The sequence below is a fragment of the Phocoena phocoena genome, chromosome 15, assembly GCF_963924675.1.
Source record: "Phocoena phocoena chromosome 15, mPhoPho1.1, whole genome shotgun sequence".
Classification (NCBI taxonomy): Eukaryota; Metazoa; Chordata; class Mammalia; order Artiodactyla; family Phocoenidae; genus Phocoena; species Phocoena phocoena.
Genome location: NC_089233.1, coordinates 19,373,434 through 19,392,950, shown reverse-complemented (window position 1 = coordinate 19,392,950; position 19,517 = coordinate 19,373,434). Strand labels below are relative to the sequence as shown.

The 19,517-nt window shown below is 44.8% G+C and overlaps 1 protein-coding gene across 2 annotated transcripts in view; it reads left to right on the top strand.

Moving 5' to 3' along the window:
- TNRC6A (trinucleotide repeat containing adaptor 6A) overlaps window positions 1-15,095 on the top strand; it is a 165,626-nt gene extending 150,531 nt beyond the window's left edge. For both annotated transcript variants that reach the window (XM_065891795.1, XM_065891794.1), the window contains 7 exons: window positions 6,181-6,339; window positions 6,983-7,123; window positions 8,539-8,646; window positions 9,872-10,093; window positions 12,232-12,302; window positions 13,078-13,217; window positions 13,734-15,095. In XM_065891795.1, the coding sequence (XP_065747867.1) occupies window positions 6,181-6,339; window positions 6,983-7,123; window positions 8,539-8,646; window positions 9,872-10,093; window positions 12,232-12,302; window positions 13,078-13,217; window positions 13,734-14,109 (1,217 nt within the window). In that variant the 3' untranslated portion in view covers window positions 14,110-15,095. The remainder of the gene's footprint in view (window positions 1-6,180; window positions 6,340-6,982; window positions 7,124-8,538; window positions 8,647-9,871; window positions 10,094-12,231; window positions 12,303-13,077; window positions 13,218-13,733) is intronic.
- Window positions 15,096-19,517: the final 4,422 nt, after the last annotated feature.

Here is a 19,517-nt window from a genome sequence, read left to right as displayed (position 1 = left end):
TGTTTTTTGGGTTTTTTTTTTTTTTAAGCTTTTCAGTCTGTTTAAAGAAAGTGCTTTTTCTTACCATAATAATTCTCTAATTGTTTATACTATCATTTTCTCCCGGAAGTGCTCCTCTTGGCTCTGTGGTTCTTTTCCTTCTCTTACTATCTCTCTTTCTCCTGGTAGAGACTTAGAATCTTCTTCTCAGGCACACTCTTTTTATTTGTTTGCTTTGTTTTCAGTTTTCCTTATATTAAAAAAATAGAGAAATGTTCATCATCTTATTTCCATTATTATATTGGTGCAGTTTGTTCTTTTGTCCTTATAAAAATAAAATTGGCATCTAACTTTGTATTCTAGAAGAGATCCCAAAACTGGTCTGAGTGTTATGCTTTGTTACACACTATTTTGAAAATATTTTTTTTGAACCAACATCTGGTTAAACACTCAGGAAATTTCATGTACAGATTCAGATTTCTGGCATCTCTGGAGAAATGTGAAGGTCTGCCAGCACCAAGCTCCAGAGCAGTCACCACCCAGAGTTGAGTGGCTACTGCCCATGGCTCATTCTTCCCATTCGCCTCACACCTGTACCTTCCCCCCCATTGGTGGAGAAATATTTTTCTGTACTCCCTAACCAGAGAAATATTTCCCTGTAGTCATGTTTCTGTCTGAGGAGGGGAGGGACCATGGGATTTTTTTTCTGTAGGCAAGTTGCTTCACTTGTATATAAAACCTGATTGGCCTTATTGGCATTTGTATTTCCATGTTGTAGAAAACGGGGGTTGTTTTTTCATAGTACCAGAGTAGTGTAGAGATCATTTTTTAAGCAGGAATGATCCGATAGCAGTAGTCAGGCTGGGCTGAGATGGGCTGAGCCTGGAAACAGGAGAGGCCTGTGGGGACGCCTGGCTGGCTCTGATCTTTTGCATCACAGTCTTACGTGGGTTCTATTTTTATCCCCATCTAGTGAAGCTTAGAGGGCTAGTAAGATAGTTGTGGAGCAGAGAAGAAAGGGCAAATTCAAGAGAATCTTCCGTGTCAGAGATCCCCAAGTACGCTGGTTTCCTAGAAGAACTCAGAAAAACGGTAATACTCACCGTTATGGTTTATTACAGCAAAAGAATACAGATTAAAATCCACAAAGGAAAAAGGCACATAGAAAAGAGTCCAGGAGAAACCAGAAGAAGCCTTTTGTTGTCCTCTCTCAGTACAGTTTCTCGGACTTAATTCTCCCAGCAACAATGTGTGACAACATGTACAAAGTATTGCCAGCCAGAGAAGCTCAGCCAAGCCTTAGTGTCCTCAGTTTTTTGTCAGGGGTCAGTTGTGTAGACATGGAGCACACCTGCTTGTCAATCTCCAATCCCCTGCAGACCCTTCAGAGTTCAGACCAAAACAGCATGACCCAGGCCCCATGCAAACAAAAACAGATGTTCACCATAAATCACATTGTTATCATAAACTCTCTGGCATGGCCATGGCCCAATGTATGCAGAGGAACTCTTAATCTGGCATGCTATTCTGTGAGTTACAGGAACCCAGGAGCCATCAAGGACTAGTCCCTGAAGCTCTTTGCCATGTGCAGTGTAGCCCTGTGCTAACCCTTTACTACACACCTTCCAGAGTCAAAAAACGAGATTCATTAAGGGAAGTAGAGTAGAGTGGAGGCAAGGCTGCGTAACAGGGGAATTGTGGGTCAAGTGAGGTTTGGACTGGGGTATTTGTGACACTTTATGGTCCTAAGATTCTGTGACTTACCAGAGTTTAGAAAATCCCTTTCCCCTCCTCATTGCCAGAGAAAAGTACAATGTTCAGGAGCTGGAATACATTTATTTTAGTCTTAGAGTTAGTTGAGGGCAATTGGGAATGGTTTCCAGGAGGCCTGTGATCCCTTAAGCTGAGATATGAAGGATAAAAGGCATTAGCCAGGCAGAGGTGGAAGGAGGGAAATCCATAAAGCGTTAGTAGAGGCTAGAGTTTTAAGAGCCTTACAAACTACTGAAGAGTTTGAATTTTACTTCTCTGTAATGGAGAACTGTTGAAGAGTTTTAAGCTGGAAAGTGACATGATCAGATTGGCATTTTTGAAGAGGCAGTGTGAAGAACTGGGGAGTAGAAGTGGACAGAGAGATTAGTTAGGAAACTTCTGCCTAATCCAGAGCGTGGTCAAACAAGAGATGACAGTAGTCTGATCTCATGTGTCATTATTCAAAAGCTATATGATCATTTAACAATATACACAAATAGCAAATCATTATGTTGTACACTTGAAACTAGTATGTTGTATGTCAATTATATCTCAATCAAAATATTTTAAAAAGAAATGAAGATTAAATGTGTAAGTTATAAAGATACCCACTAAACAAAAACTATAAACCTTCCACAGTTTCAGAAAAGATAAATCAACATTTTCAAAGAGTTTTTAAAGAATCTGTAAAGAAATTAAAAGAAATTCATACTGGATCATAAAGCAAAATCTGGCTCTATGCTGTATACAGGGGGACCCAGAACAAAGTAATTCAGAAATCTTTGCAACCACAGGAGGAGAAAAAAGAGCTAGGTAGGCAGCAGGATTGACAGGACTTAGTGATTTTAAAATAATAGGGAAGAGCCAGGAGAGACTCTTGTTTTCTGACTTAAGTAACACCAAATCATTGTTCCTCTGATTAGTATTAAAAGGATATTTTGTTACATTCATTCCTTCCCTTTTCATTGGATTTTATCTTGAAACTTGGACTAAACTTGGCTTAAAGGTCAGTTTGCTGGTTTGTACACATTGGACTGATGATTATCAGAAATTAAATGTGAAATTGTCATGTAACTGAAGGAACACTGAAACATGAAATCAAGCAGCCCTGAATTCTAAGCTAATTTGCCACACAGTGGTATATCACATTTGGAATTTTCCTTCAGAGAGGGAGTGGGAGCTGAGACAATGGCAAAATGTCAAAATAAATATGGACCCTAGAATTGACACCTACCTCTGCTACTAATTAGCTCTGCTGTTTATTAGCTGCTGGCAAGTAGCTTAACCTTTCTGAACTTTGGTCCCTCATCTGCTAAATGGGAGTAATAATAGTACCCCTTATGATGTTTTGAGGATTGATAAGGCAATAACTCTGAAGCACCTAAGCACTAGAACGGGGTTAGACACGTAGGTGGCCAGTGGGTCTCAGCTTTCATCATTATTGTTACTGCCATCATTGTCATCTCATGAGTGCCCTACCTCTAAGACAGCACCATTTCTCCAGTGTAAATCCAGCTCTATTCGCTTAAACTAAACCTACCACATAAATTTTACATTTCATTTTTCTGATGCTCTCCCATGCAGTGTCTAATAGAATGTAATTGGATCATGGCTGCCGCTTAAGTTATGTCTATTGTCCTTTTAAATAAAATGAAGTTTGAATAAGTAGATATTATTTCTTTTTTATATAAAAAGGGAGGTGGATGCTTTCATCATTGCTGGCTCTTGTGTAAGAATTAATCACTTCAAATTTGGCAGTTATGCTTACTTACTGTATTACTTGCAACTACTACTTTATATATCCCACTTTATTTCCAAGTGGTTTTAATTAGGTTAAGATACATAGTTCACTACGATAAAAGTAATAACTAGATGAGGAAGCCAGAGAAGAGAGGGAAATGGAATTGGTGGAATAACTGAATCGAGTCACGGATACGTTAGTGCCCACCAGTGAGTGGCATGAGGTCCTGTATTTTACCAGAAGCTCATAGCTGGAGCAGCCTTGAGTCCATGAACCAGGACTTTCCTTACATCTGTTTCAAACTCTACATGAATGGACAAGACGCTTGGTTTTCCTTCTGTTGTCAAATCCAAGTTCATCTGATGCGCAGTGAGGCCAAACAAACTGAAATGTCAGAGTTTGGAATAGAGAAAGGAGTATTGCAAGGCCAAACAAGGAGAATGGACAGCTTGTGCTCAAAAAGTGCAAACTCCCCAATGCTTTTCAGGGGGGGAAGAATTTTTATAGGCGAAATGGGGTTGGGGGGACTACAGGAGGTGTAACCTTCCTCTGGTTGATTGGTGGGAAAATAACACGGTGGTGTTCCAGGAGTCTCAGTCGTTAGCCCTCTGGTCCCATCCAGTCTGTGGTCCAGTGTTTGTGATCAGCCTGAAGTTACCATCCTCCACCTGGGTTGGGGGCCTCAGTTCCTGTAGAAGAAATCAGATTTCTATCAGGTTGTGATGTATATCTTTTGATTTTCAGGAGGAACCAGGATCCGGCCGGTGGCTACACTATTGTTTCTTGACTGCCTTTCCTTTGTTTCTGCGTTCCCTCACTCCCCAGATTAGTAACTGTTTGAATCTGCCCTTTGGGGCTCAGGGAAGATCTAGGAGGCTGAAACCTTTTTTCTACAAACAAGAAATGGGGGACATGGAATGGCTTTTGTACACGGGAGGGCCACACAGGGACCTGCTCAGTTTCACTTTCTTCACCCTTGTTCCTCCCCATTCCAGAAATTGTACCTCCTTCAATCAAGTTATTGAAGCTAGAAGTTTAAGAGGCATTCTCTTTTTCAAAAAGCTTGAGATAATTTACATATAATACAATTTCTCCTTTTAAAGTATAAAATTTTGTGGCTTTCAGTAACATTCTCAGTTGGGTATCCATCGAACAATCAACTTTTTTTTTTTACCTTTTTTTTCTTGTTTTTGGCTGCGTTGGGTCTTCGTTGCTGCACGTGGGCTTTCTCTAGTTGCGGTGAGCAGGGGCTACTCTTCATTGCGGTGCGTGGACTTCTTATTGCAGTGGCTTCTTGTTGCGGAGCACAGGCTCTAGGCGCGGGCTTCAGTAGTTGCGGCACGCAGGCTCAGTAGTTGTGGCTCGCATGCTCTAGAGCGCAGGCTCAGTAGTTGTGGTGCACAGGCTTCGTTGCTCCGCGGCATGTGGGATCTTCCCAGACCAGGGCTCGAATCTGTCCCCTGCATTGGCAGGTGGATTCTTAACCACTGCGCCACCAGGGAAGCCCCACACAATCAACTTTTGAACATTTTCCTTACCCTAGAAGAACCCCTTAGGTGTCATTTCTCCCACCTCCATTTTCCCATCTCTCTAGCCATAAGTAAAAACTAATATTTTTGTTTTCTATAGATTTGTCTGTATTGGACATTTCATATAAATGGAAGCATATAATATCTGGTCTTTTATGACTCGTATTTTTGACTTAGCGTAATGTTTTCGAGGTTCGTCCGTGTTGTAGCATGCACATGTATTTCACTCCTTTTTATAGTTGGATTGGATAATATATACCACATTATGTTTGTGCATTCATCTGTTGATGGATATTTGGGCCTAAGAGATATTCTTGATTTCTTCCTTTCTCCAATCTGCACATTGAGTCCATCTGTGAATAGTACCCATTCTGCTTCCAAAATACATAGTTTATGCATCTGTTGTGTCTCCTAATGGTCTCCCTGCTTCTATGCTAGCCTTCCTTCCATTTTCCACACTGCAGCAAATGTGACCTCAAAACAAATGGGATTGTATTACTTCCCTTCCTAAAACCCCTCGGCATAAAGAACTCCTTGCCAAGTCCTACTAAACCCTGTCTGAGGGTGTTGTAAATTCTGATGCTTTCAGGGAACAGGCAGGGCATAGGCCAGTCTGGAGTGGTAGGGCCTGGGACAGCTAGAGTGTGCACACCCCACCTCAGGATCTTTGAATTCCAAGCATTTAAAACAAAATGTACTTGGTCATCCGTGCCCTTCAAGATCAGGGCCCCACTCCTTCATGTTGTTCTCTCTCCCGTTTACTGTTTTTCAGGCAGAATGATCTTTCAGTTCCTCAAATGTGCCGAACAGTTTTTCTCCTCAAGTCTTTGTGCAGGCCGCACCCACTGGCTAGAACCTTTTTCCCCAGACTCGCCATGCTGTCCCTGCCCGCTCCTTGACACACATTCTCTCCTTCTGCCCTCTGTCCATTTACATGGCTTTTTGTGAAAATATACTGTCGTCGTGGGCAAGGACCTCATTCATATCAGAGGCTAGAAGTGATTGAAATCTGGAAGAAAGCACAGGGCTTTCTTTTCTCCTCACATCTTCACATAATCTACAGAACAGTTTGGAACCCACAGATCTAATACAAAGTTTTCTTACTATATTTGATAAACTACAAGAAATACATGTGATACTATATTTTGCTCACATTTCCCTTCCATTTTCTCTCTTTAGGTGCTATTTCAAGTGGTTTCAGGCTGGAAGAGTCTCCATTTGTTCCCTATGACTTTATGAACAGCAGTACTTCACCAGCCAGTCCTCCGGGTTCAGTAGGAGATGGCTGGCCACGTGCCAAATCGCCTAACGGCTCTAGCAGTGTTAATTGGCCACCAGGTAAAATGCCAACATCTTCTTTTATGAGAGTTTGTGTCCATTAAGGTTTCGATACCTCTAGATATACTAATGATTTGGCCCTGTATCTGTGATTGGACTGAACTACGCGAAGGATGAGGAAGAACACAGAAATGCGAAAGGGAAGTTGAGCCCAGGTCTCGGGCTGATGAGTGACCTGGCCCATTGCCAGCGCCTTTATGCTCCAGTCTGTGAAGGTGGGGTTAGTCCCACAAAGGGATTAGGCCAGCGCGAAGAATGATATAAACCTTCATTCATTGTTCTTCTCTAGCTGTGTCTGGGGACAGAGGTGACAGCATTTGCATTTACTGCGGAATCACCAGAAATGCACCTATGACCTGTTTCGTCCTCTCCAACTTGCTGTGGCTTTGTGATTTGTAATAAAGCACTTTAAAGTGTTACTTTTAAGGATATATAAACCCAGAAAAAAGTTGCAAGTTATTCATAAAAAACAGTATATTAATTGTGATATTGAGTCAGCCTGTTAGGATATTGGAAAATAATTTGAGAGTATTGGGAGGTATTTGATAATTGCATAGACTTTAGGAATAAAACTTTTGGGTAGTTACTGACGGATTTTCAGCTGATGATTAAGCCTGAACTGATTTTAAATTTTTATTTCCAGAATTTCGCCCTGGTGAACCATGGAAAGGTTATCCAAACATTGACCCTGAAACTGACCCTTATGTCACTCCTGGCAGTGTCATAAACAATCTTTCAATTAATACTGTGCGGGAAGTCGACCACCTCAGGGACAGGAACAGTGGTATGTAGGCGGGTACGACTCAGGATTTCTGAATGATGCAGGACAGTGGCTCAAAGTAGATGTGAAAGTTTGAGCAGCGAGAGTCACTCCAGCACAGTACAGCACCTGACCTCCAAGGGGCTCGTGACAGTGATAACAGAATTCTCGATTTCCCGTAGGTGACTTTTAGCCACTTTTAAAATGATGAGGATTTATTATCACTTGATGTGGTAAACGCAAAGGACCAGCAGGCACTTGCTTTCCAGTAACTGTGTTAACAACTGAAGGTTGTTACCCATTTTATACCAGGTTTCCGTATTGTGGTTATTAAGAAATGGGTGTTTCTTATGGAAGATGTTATGTTATTATTTGTTTATACACTCTGGATGTTAAAGAACTTTCATCTGGAGAAGGAATTGGCTTTCTTTGTCTCCCAGAGAGTGAAAATAAGAAAAATTTAAGGGTCGCTGCAGTCCAGATGCACTTTTAGTAGGTTATCCAATGAAATCCTCCTCCCACCTACCCCGTGGTTGTCTTTCACCCCAGGCATATGTAAGTACTCCATGCATGCAGTAGAAGAAAGGTGAATGAAATGAGTGACGGTCTCTTCTCTTTCTGTAACGTACAGCCTCACAGCTGTCCCCTTAAACAGTTTGTAATAAAGAAAATGTAAAACAGCACTTTCTGTTAAATACAGAATGTTAACAGGTGTTTGCCAGATCACAGTGGTAAGATAAGAATCCTCATCATTCTAAAATGACTGAGTTTAGCAGCCGACTATGTATAGAAATAGTTAAAGCCACTGCCTTCACAGGAGAGCGTGGGGACAGAGCCAGCAATAAAACCTCACAGCCTGGTGGTTAATGAAAGAATCTGGCAGCAGGAGCTGTTGCAGTGATCCACATAATGGTCGGGTCTGGAGCTAAAGTAGGGTAGTGGTCAAGGGGATTTTTTTAAAAATAGGAAGAAAGGCTAGGTTTTCGAGACTGAATGTGGGGCACGATGGGAGAGGACAAAGGCCTGGCTCACTGGTAGTGCCAGTGCCAGGGCACCTTGGTGAGCTGCCCAATAAGAAGTCATTAGAGCTCAGAGACAGACTGGGAGCCCTGGTGGAGCCCACTGCTGAGAAGCAGGGCTGCTGTTGTCTCTTGCTGGATCCCATTGTTGGGGTGCGTTCTCACAGACAGTTATTAGAAGACCGGAATGGGAGGGATACCTCTTGAGCCACAGTGGAAACAGTGAGCAAGCTGTCCACATGCTGTTTTGAAGGCAGGAAGGAAGCTACAGTCATGGGCGCCGTTCCCATGGCCCTGAACATGGCTGTTTCCTTTCTCTGGCATACTGTTAAGGTGCAGGTCCACAGAGTGCTTTTGCTTCTTCTCTAATGCCATGTCCCCTGCTCAGGGGATGACTAGTTGTGCTCTTTTCCTGTGTAGGGTCATCCTCATCCTTGAACACCACGCTGCCTTCAACTAGTGCCTGGTCATCCATTCGTGCCTCCAACTACAACGTTCCCCTCAGCAGTACAGCACAAAGCACTTCAGGTGGGCCTTGTCCTGAGTTTGCCAAGGCTCTGGCAGAGGAAGGGGCAGAACCTGGGGCCAGGGCCGTTGTGTTTACCTCTCCTTTTGATTCAGAGTCTTCTTTTCAGGGAGCTGGGAGAGTATATTTCTGAGCCTGGGAAGATATTTTTAATACCACTTGCTCCCTTTTAAAATTTACTGTATCCAGTAGTCATTTACTAAAATTATCAGGTTTCACTGACTAGCCACTCTCATCTGAGAGCTGTCTCAGATTAAATGTAATTTAGTTCGAAGCAGTAGTCCTCAACAATCTGTAGTGAAGGACCTTTTATTCTTTTAATGCCCAATCCTTTGCAGACTGGTAACTTTTGTAAAATACAGTAAACCTGAACTTCGAGTTGCTGGAGTACACACTTGGGAGTTACAGCAGCATCAGATTGCTGTTAAGAGTTTACAAACGCTCACTCTGAATTTCTGTATTTGTACTGTCACAGACCAGTAATAAACTGTGTTGTGACCAGTCTTCCCATCACACTTTTAGACGTGCTGACTTAAAGACATGCTCCTTATGAGCAGGTAGAAAAAATAATTGATGGTGACAGAAGTTATAAAATTTTCTATCCCCTTCTGCTCTCTCATTTTTTTTGGTATTATTTCGGTTTAGTTTTCTGTGTTCCTGGCTGTGCACTGGACCCATAGGCAAGTTGCTTAACCTCTCTGAACCTCAGTAAAATGTGTGTGAGGATTAGAGGTAGCGTACACCAAGCGCCCAGCAGCCCAGCGCTCGGCGTAGAGTAGCCCCCAGCGAATGTCTGCTGTGAAGACTCCCTGAGTTAGGGCTGCTTTTGTAGTCCTTTTTTCATGAATGAATAGCACAGTGCTAAAATCGAATGGCCTAATTGTTGGTCCTGAGCAGCTCATTATGGTTGTTAAGGTATGGAGTTCCCACTTGCTACTTTAGAGCAGCTCAAAGCAGTGTTCAGTGTAGTTGTATACGCTGGACTAAGGGTCTCACAGGTCTTAAAACTATTAATGAGACGGGCAGTCTGTTTTGAGGCAAGGGAGCAGTTTCCTTTTGGCTTTTTGTTTCTTCTGCAGTTTAGTTTGATTTGGGTTTTTTTTAAGTTTTTTTATTTGTTTGATTTGCTTTTAGTGGGGGAATGAGTGTTGTCATTATTTAAATTTTCTCTTTTCTGAAAGCATTTATCTCCCCTCTTTCCCACTTTTGTTTTTTTCCTTTGAGTAGCCAGAAATAGTGATTCCAAATTGACATGGTCTCCTGGTTCAGTTACAAACACCTCTCTGGCTCATGAGCTGTGGAAGGTCCCTTTGCCACCTAAAAACATCACTGCTCCGTCCCGCCCACCTCCGGGACTGACTGGTCAGAAGCCACCCTTGTCTACGTGGGATAATTCTCCCCTTCGTGTAGGTGGAGGATGGGGAAATTCTGACGCCAGGTATACCCCAGGTAAGACGACATGCATAAGGTGGTTTCATGTGGCTTATTTGCTGAACGCTAGTCAGTACCAACAGCCTAGTTTGACAGAGACCTAAACAGCAGCCCGTTGCGTTATCCTCTGTAAAGTAAGATTAGAACTTAACGTAAGATTCCTGGTTCATTGCTGTCTTCTGCAATTGCCATGCTTTGGAGAGTCTTAAATTTTATTTTAAATTTTGCCCAGTTTACTTACATGTCCCCAAAGACACACACCTGTCGGTGATAAAGTTAATGGAATGGGGATCTCCTTTCTTTCAGAAGTTCCTCAAGGGCTCATCTTATTAGGTATAGTAACTTCCTGCTCATGGCAGGCTTGTCATAATACCATGTCACATGGAGCAGAAGTGTCATCTGACAAGCCTTGGGAGGTGGGAGCAGCCCATCTGGGCCTTGAAGAATGGGGTCTGTTTGGGTGAAAGCTTGGCCTGTACTTCGGATGATCATGAGATTTATTGATTAAACAGGGACGTTTGAGAGTGAAAAGGGGTGCTGTTAATTAACTGTACAGGCCTAAGCCAGACTGTCCCAGGAAAACTGGGACAGATGGTTCCCTTACCTCTCTACTCCTTCCGTAAATGACTAGCACCGGATTTGTACTGGCATCACGTCCCCACCCGCCTCGCCCCAACATACACAACACACACAGCCACAAATACAACTCAGAGCTCGTCTACCAGTTCATCCATTCTACCCCGCCCCTCAAATGCACCAAACTTTCTCATCTCCAGGCTGAAAATTGTAGTAAACCCTCATTAATAATTTCTTATCTTTGGACAGGTGAGTGGCTGAAATAAAACTTGCAGTGTTTCCTTTGGGGGAAAGTTTTAATTATGTGAAAAAAGCACATGAGTCTGTTCTAAGCTACTGAATGCAAGTTAGTGTAATTGGTGTTGTGTGTAAGTGGTTCTTTCAGGCCACAGATGTGTTTTGGATGCCAGCTAAGTGCCTGGTGGCGCCCTCACCCTCAGGCGGTTGGTGGAGTTGAATGGGCTCAGGAAGCCTGTAAGAGTCAGCCAGGCCAGCAGAGGGCGCAGCATGTGCCAGGCGCAGAGACCTGGGAAAGCACAAGGGTTTCCTGCTGGAGTTGGAGCTTGGCAAGGGGTGGTGTTCAGGGCGAGCTGAGTGGGCACGAGCTGTGTCATGCAGCCATCTTCCTAAGCCACCCGGAGTGTTTCTGAGGCACTGTTTTTTTTTGTTTTTAAGTTCTTTTTTTTTTAACACACACACACTGCATTTTATTTTTACAAGAGATAAGTAAACTGACAGCAAGCATTGTAAACGGATGACCACAACAAAAGCTACAATGACTGCAATTACCACACACGCACACTATGTCATAATGTTGACGTTCAGTCCAGGAATCCTCCACTGCAACAGCTCCTTTACTTTGCAGTGAAAATTGATTTGTATATTTTTTGCCTCTGAGTCCTTGTGGGATTTTTTTTTAATATTCAAACAGAAAGTCACAAAAATTAGAATCATCCTCATCAGATCTGAGGCACTTTTAAGTAGTTGTAGACAGAAGTGACTTGATCACGTCTTAAAGCTCTGCTGCTGGGAGGGAGAGACGATGCTGTAGGGCCAGGCAGGAGAGCCAGGTGTGGAGCCCCTGTGGTAGCCCCGACTGAAACGAGGAGTGTCTGGACGACTGCAAGCTCTTAAATCCCCTCGAACTTCACACCCTGTGGGACGTGCATGCAGTCATCAGTTGATAACCTGAGATCATTGTGAGCTGAGGCGATTCCCCAAAGGCTACCATTTGCGATAGTTCTAGCTTTATAAATGGGAAGACCCCAAAGGCATCTGGCCTTTGGTTCACTAGCCCACCATGTGATGAGCTGGCAGCCCTCTGAGCCCCCTCCACCCAGAGGCAGAGCCACGTGCCCCAGAAATTAACACCTGGTCCGAGCTGGAGTGAGCTGGCATCTTGGGCCCACAGAGAAAATACCTCATGTAGACGCACAGGTAAGTAAGAAGGAAGAGAAGGACGCCACGAGCCCAGATGATCCTCCTGAATGTCTGCGGTTTGACTGGAGTATGTTTGTCCTGAACAGTCATTCAGGCCACAGTCTTGGAAAACTGACTTGTCCTTTTTCTTCCTTGTTTAGGTTCCAGCTGGGGTGAGAGCAGCTCAGGGAGAATAACAAATTGGCTTGTTCTGAAAAACCTTACACCTCAGGTAAGAACATCAGGTGTCCTGGCTTATGTGGATACGCCAGGTAGCATGGAAGCAAAGGTTTGCATTCTGGTTTAAGTCTGAGATGGGGACCACCCAGGCCTTCCAAAGTGGTGCTGAGTAGATGTCAAGGCCGGGCAGAGAATGGTCTTTAGATGCCTCAGGCAGGCTGGTGGTCTGACCCAGTGGTTTTCACACTGTAAAATGCACGGGGGCTGACCGAAAATAGAGTCCTAGGCCTCACCCCACAGACTCTCATTTAGTATACATCTGGGCTAGGGTCAGGGATCTGCATTTCTATAAGGGCATTCAGATGGATTTGATGCAGGTGGTCCTTGTACTGCACTTTGAGAAAACTTGTCTGCCCTCTTAGATTAGAACATTTTCTTAGTCCCTGGACTGCCCCCTCCTCTGGAGGCTGGGTGTTAAGAGCCCACCCCCCTCCTCCCCAGGGAGCAGTGCCTTGATGCATCCTGTCCTCAGGGCAGGGAAGAGAGAAGACATGAAGCCACAGCAGGGGCAGTGACTAACTAAGGAATTGGGGATCTGGGGAATGTCCAGGAGTCTAGAGGCCACAGAGGTATGGCTCTGGGACCAGTGGAGGTGGGGAGGGGGGCACTGTACCCTGCCACAGCAGTGAGTCCCAGCGAAGAGCGGCACCAGGAGTGAAGAACCTTGGGCAAGAGAGAAAGGACCAGAGTCCCAGCCTGGGACAACCCTCGTGGACAGTCTTGGTGGCGGTGCGTCTGACTGGCAGTCCCCGCGCTCTGTTTCCTAGATTGACGGCTCAACTCTGCGCACTCTGTGCATGCAGCATGGCCCACTGATCACATTCCACCTGAACCTCCCGCATGGAAATGCTTTGGTCCGCTACAGTTCAAAAGAAGAGGTAGTGAAGGCACAAAAGTCTCTGCACATGTAAGTTGGCCATTCTGCGCATGGCGCCTGGAAAATGCCCTTGGGATTGCAAGTTTGGAATTCTCTCGTTAGGGCTCCCTTGTGTGTATGAAAGTGCAGCTGGTGACTCTGTGTGCCATCTCTGGGCCAGCACTTGGGGTCCCGCAGTGAGCGCTTCATAAAAGCTGCAGCCTCACTGTGTCTTGGGCTCCAGGGGCAGTACTCAGGAAGGGATGCATCACACCAGATCCAAATGGCCCTAGAAAATCCCTTAAATTGCTTGTTAGGAGACAAGAAGACATGATCTTGGTGCCACAACAGCACTGGGTGGCACGGCTGGGCCCGGAGAGCCCTGGGCGCTGTGCCCCCGCCGTGTGCAGCCTCCGGGGCACACGCTGGCTCTAAGGGAGGGCACGCTGGGTCCTTGTGTGCCCCGCCCTCTCCCTCTCGCCCTCCACTGCTTTTGTAGCAGAGACAGTGTCACCATGACTTTGACCCAGACCCCTCAGCTAGCCCGCTTGTGTCTCTCTCCTCCAGGTGTGTACTGGGGAACACTACTATTCTTGCTGAGCTTGCCAGTGAAGAGGAGATCAGTCGTTTCTTTGCACAAAGTCAGTCTCTGACCCCTTCTCCCAGCTGGCAGTCTCTCGGGTCCAGCCAGAGCCGGCTGGGCTCCCTCGACTGTTCCCACTCATTCTCCAGCCGGACCGATCTCAATCACTGGAATGGTGCTGGGCTGTCGGGAACTAACTGTGGAGACCTTCATGGCACTTCCCTCTGGGGGACCCCACATTATTCCACAAGCTTGTGGGGTCCTCCAAGCAGCAGCGACCCCCGGGGAATTAGCAGCCCGTCCCCCATTAACGCTTTTCTTTCTGTTGACCACCTGGGTGGGGGTGGAGAGTCCATGTAACAGTGTAGACTCGACTCAGAACTGCGACCTCAAGACGCGAAAGAAAGGAGCACTAAGTTGGGCTCGCCGCCTGCAGCCAGGGCCACCTGTGGGAACAGCTATTCTCTGCACATTTTCCACTTTGTTTTCCCTGAAACATATCAGTTTGAATACTTGAATCATGCAGGCCAATATTATAATGTGAAAAGGTATCTATCTATTTACACTCCCAAATAGCGCCATACATGCTACACCGTATAGAATGAGCTCACTTGTGTATATTCATCATGTTTAGCCTTTGGGTTCTTTTTTTTAATTTTCCCCTTTCTACCCCTCCCCCCCCATTCATTCTTTTTCTCTTCTTTCTTTCTTTTTGCAAAACCATTTTTTTGGGCTGATAATGTATGAGCTTTTAACTTTGCACTGAATGATGTTCTCTCCGTCTAATCGGCAATATGGGGGGGGCAGCTGTTCCAGTGTAAATGTTTACTCAAGGATGTTCTTAAAAGGTGTGCGCTCTCTACTATGCCTTGATGTTTGCCTACCTTATTGTGGTATCGTGGAGTTTAAAAGATCAAGTTATGATACTGACTTAGGACTATAAATGAAAGTATTGCACCAGTTTTTTCATGTTATAAAACTAAAGAATTTCGCTCTGCAGTTTGAAAAACTGTGGCCACAGCTGTGACTTGCAGCCCACCTGCCACCCAGGACGGGCCCTGCACTTTGAATAGGCTTTCCATTTTGTTTTGAAGGTTCCCACGTTGAACCTTCTTGTTTACAGATTTTTTTGTTTGTTTTTTGAGAAAAAAATGTTTACTCTTCCATCATTTAAAAAAAAAATTAAAAGACAAAAAAAAAAATGGAGGATGATTTAAAAGATGCTTTCTATCTCTGGGAAAAAGGAGCAGCATTTGGCCATGTTCTTTTGTTTTTCTATTCCTGTCCTAAATCAAAGAGCATGGTTCTCAGGAAAACCAGTTCCCCAGTTTAAAAAAAAAAAAAAACAAAAAAAAAACAACAAAAAAAAACCTCCTTGTAGTTTCTTATAGGAAAAAAAGAAAAACCCCAACTTTTAGCACTGATACTACATATTGCTCTGTTAAAGAATCTTCTCTGCCAAAAAGAAAAAAAAACAAAAAAACGCTTAAAGCTGGAGTTTGAGATTCTGCTTTCAGATGCTGTCTTTTTATTAGTGAGTGATGATGGTTTGCTAATAATCAGTAGGTAATAATTTTTTTGTAATCCCATCAAGTGGCTCTATATGTTTCTGCTCTCTTGTGACTGTGTTAATGTTTAACTGTTGTACCTTAAAGCCGAAATCAGTAACTATGCATACTGTAACCAAGGTATTGGGCTTACAGAATTGTTCGTTGTATAAAGAAAATTTTAAATGTTGTTGCAAACTAACGAGTTACACCATTTTTAAAATTTCTTTCTCTCCTTTCCCCTCTTTTGCCCACAAATGGTATTATAATGCTTGCTTAGTCAAAGAAGAGAGACTAAACAAGGGTAAAAATTTTAACAGTACAGAATTTGCCATCATTTCATTGCCTTGATTCTAACTGTTTGTGTCCTAAGATGCAAAAGAAGTCAGTGGCTTTTAACTGTTTACAAATAGAATGTGATTGTAAAATGTACAGTTTGGTTGTGTTTGAATTATGAAATTTCTTCAGATATAATAAACCATGACTTTTTGGCTGCTCAACATTAATTGTCTCTTTTTTGTGAATTTATTTGTACGCTCTTTTTTATAATGAAAGTTTCAAAGTTGCTATGTATGAGGGTTCTCATAGAGCAACTGGTAAAAATCTAAGCAAATATTTGAATATTTTATCCGAACTCGTACACAATTTCACCCTGAAATAATGTGAGAACAGTGGGAAACTGTCGCTTGCTCCTTCCAGCCCTCTGAGCATCTTTGGGATCTTGTCGCTCACAACTCTTCTGTGACTCATCTTCCCCACCATTTGTGCCCATCTCAAGCCTCAGCAAGAGACCATTTGGAACATGAAGCTTAATGACTTGACAGTGTTCTAGTGTTAAACTCTCATACCTCTGTTACACAACGAGAAATGCCACAGCCTGGACTGGCCTTTTTCTTCCCCCTTCACGGCCCTCCTCCCTCCTCACTGCAGGAGCTCCGGGGCAGAACCTGTGTACGTATTTCAGTGTATGACTTCAGATCATGCTCCAACTTGCCAGGTGTAAGCTAATGTTGGTGGACACCTTAATATAAGCAAATGTTGTTCAATGCATTCAATGTATATTGACTTCCATACTGGTTTTTCCAAAAACCAAAGGTAGCTTTGAAAAACCACGTCTGGAAATGTTTGGAACGTTAAGCTGATGGACCTTTTGGGGCTTTGAGTAGTATATAATTGACTTCATAACTGCGTTAATTGTATCGTTAAAGTGTTTGGGAGTTTTTTGCGCTTGTTATGTGAAAATAAAGTGTTTGATTTAAAAAATTAAAAGGTGGTTTGGTGTTTGCCTAGTCCTTAAAGACAACAGCTCTGGTCCCTAAGTGACTGTGTTACTCCTAAATCTTTCTTAATCTCTCCCAACTGCCCGTCCCTTGGTCCTTAGTCCAGGCCATTAGTTTGACCGTGACATTCCCCTGGCTCTGTGACCTCAAGTCACTAACAGCCTGTTAAGAGTTGATCTAAACATTGTAACACGTCCAGTCATGCATCTCCAAATATAGCTCGCAAGGGCCGCACAGCTTCCGTGCCCCTGGATGTGTCTTAGCTCTAGACATCCTGAGCTGCTGTGACTCCACTCTCCTTCCCCTGTAGGCCTGCCCAACCCTGCCTTCCCCTCAAAGACAGTAATCACTGGGTTCAGCTTACCCGGGTCAAATTTAGGTGCGTCCTCCCGTTGGTGCTTCAAAACCATGGCCCCCTTTCCGATCATTGCTGTCGATGAATGACCTGCAGCCAATGTATAATCTCTCGCTAGTCTTTGTAATCCACGTGGTCACACGCACAGTAGTTGCTGAGTAGATATTGAAGGGATAACAGCTGTTGCCGGTTGACATTTGAGGACCAAAAATTGTGGTAGTGCCGTGCTGTCGAACTGTGAGTGTGGATGAACCAGGGAAGGTGGAGGTGAAGTTCTTGACAGGCAGGGTCTAAGTAGTGTTAAGGTAACGACTGAGCCGAAGGAGGAGATCGCTCAATCGAAAACGGGAGCCACAAGGAGGTTGCACTGAGCAAGCTGGCTTAGTGTTTGGCTGAGAGAGAATTTGCATGCATTGGGACTGGACTGAATTTCCCTCTTCAAAACTTAGGAGATCTTTTCCAGTCGATCCTTTGATTTCACATGCGAGCGGCGGGGTCCCCAGACGAGAGCCAGAAACCACCCAGGTGAAACTTGAGAGCCCCTTACAGAGACCAGGGCTTTGGCCCTGCCTCTGAGTAGGTGTTTGCAGGGTCCTGGGGCTGGGAGGGGATAACAGTAACAGTACGTTAAAGGCTTCTCTACATACCTAGTGTTTGTACGTGTTTTCTCATTTTCAGAGCACCCCAGCCTGGCCCTAGAACAGGAAACACAAAGTCCTAGTACAGTGTGGCTCAAATTGTCCCCCAACACACTCCCAAAGTTAAGGAGAGGATAGAAGATGTGGATCTCTCTGGGATCTGGGGGCAGAGTTTTGAACTCTTCACTTCAGGTTAAAGCTGCATATGAATGTTGCATTTGGCTCCGTGATACCCATTTTCACCTAGAAATAATGTTTCAGATAGCCAGTTAAATTGCTGTTCTTCAAAAAGTCTCTGCTGCTTCAGAAAGATGGGCCATGATAAGGCCCACGAACCCTACTTGAATTGAAGACGCAGGGCTGGAGAGCTCCAGCTCCGGATGACGAGTGGCAGAGATTGCTCTGGTAAAGGGGCATCAGAGTGACTTCCCAGTCCTGATGTTAACACGAGTTCACGTGCCCGACACACAGTGAGGCCAAACAAATTGAAACGTCAGTTTGGAGCAGAGAAAGGTTTATTGCAAGGCCATGCAAGGAGACAAGGTGGCTCATGCCTTAAAAAGCCTCAAGCTCCAGGGGTTTCAGCAGAGCATTTTTAAAAGCCAGGTGAGGGAGCGGGGGTCCAAGGGTACCGATCAGCTCGTGTACAATTCTCTGATTGGCTGATGGTGAGGGAACAGGGCGGTGTCACAGGGGTTAACTTTATCAGTTCTTAGGCCCCAGGAGGCCTGGGGCTATGTGCTCATGGTCATCAAGTAGTTAACATCTTCCATTTGGTGGGGGGCAGTTTCACGTCTGCAGAACAACCCAGGAAATTTGCATCAAATACCATTATCTAGGTACTTCATGGAGGAGCTAAAGCAGAGTATCTGGGGGAAGGTCCCCATAGGGTCCTGCTAGGTTACACTGAGTCTCTAGGCCCTGTCTCAGCCCTCAGGGACCAGTGTGCCCCTGTCCTGGCCAGCCATTGACTCACTAGGTGGGGAAGCACCCCAACCTGCTGGTACAGCAGGGCTGGGCTTTGAATAGTGAGGGAAGCTGTATCCACAGTCCAGCAACTTCCAGAAGAGGACAGACTTGGATCCCAGGATCTAAACAGTCTGCAAGCCTGAATCCAATTCATGGACCCCATTACCATGTTACCGTTGTAGCCAAAATCTGGCCTCTGTACCCGGTACCGAATTGAGTCTCAGAGACAGAGTTTTGGGTGAAGTAGAAAAGAATAGCTTTATTGCTTTGCCAGGCAAAAGGGGCCACAGCGGGCTAGTGCCCTCAAAACTGTGTGTCCTGACCTGGAGGGGTCAGTGAGGAGATTTATAGTAATGGTTCCAAGAGGGTGTGGTCAGCTTGTGGACATTCTTCTGATTGGTTGATGGTGAGGCAATTGGGAGTCAGCATCATCAACCTTCTGATCCATCCAGTCTGGGGTCTGTGCTTGTGGACAGCACACAGTTAACTTCTCCCACCTGGTGGGTGTTTCAGTATCTGCAACACAGCTCAAAAACATTGTTACGTGTATCCTTTGAGGGGGAACCAGGACGCTGCCCCAAGGCTGCACTATTGTTTCTAGGCTGCTCCTCCCTTGTCTCTGCATCCCCTCCCTTCCCTGATTAGCAACTCCTTGAACCTGCCCTTTGGAACTCAGGGAAGGGCCTGGAGGCTGAATGAAGCCTTTTTCCTGCAAACAAGAAATGGGGGACCCAGAAAGGCTTTTGTGCCCAGGAGTCCCACAGGGTCCTGCTCAGTTTCACCATATCACTGAACCACCTGGGTTTTCGCTGATTTCATAGTTTTAGAAATCAACCCCCTGGGGCTTCCCTGGTGGTGCAGTGGTTAAGAATCCGCCTGCCAATGCAGGGGACACGGGTTCGATCCCTGATCCAGGAAGATCCCACATGCCACCGAACAACACACCCCGTGCGCCACAACTACTGGGCCTGTGCTCTAG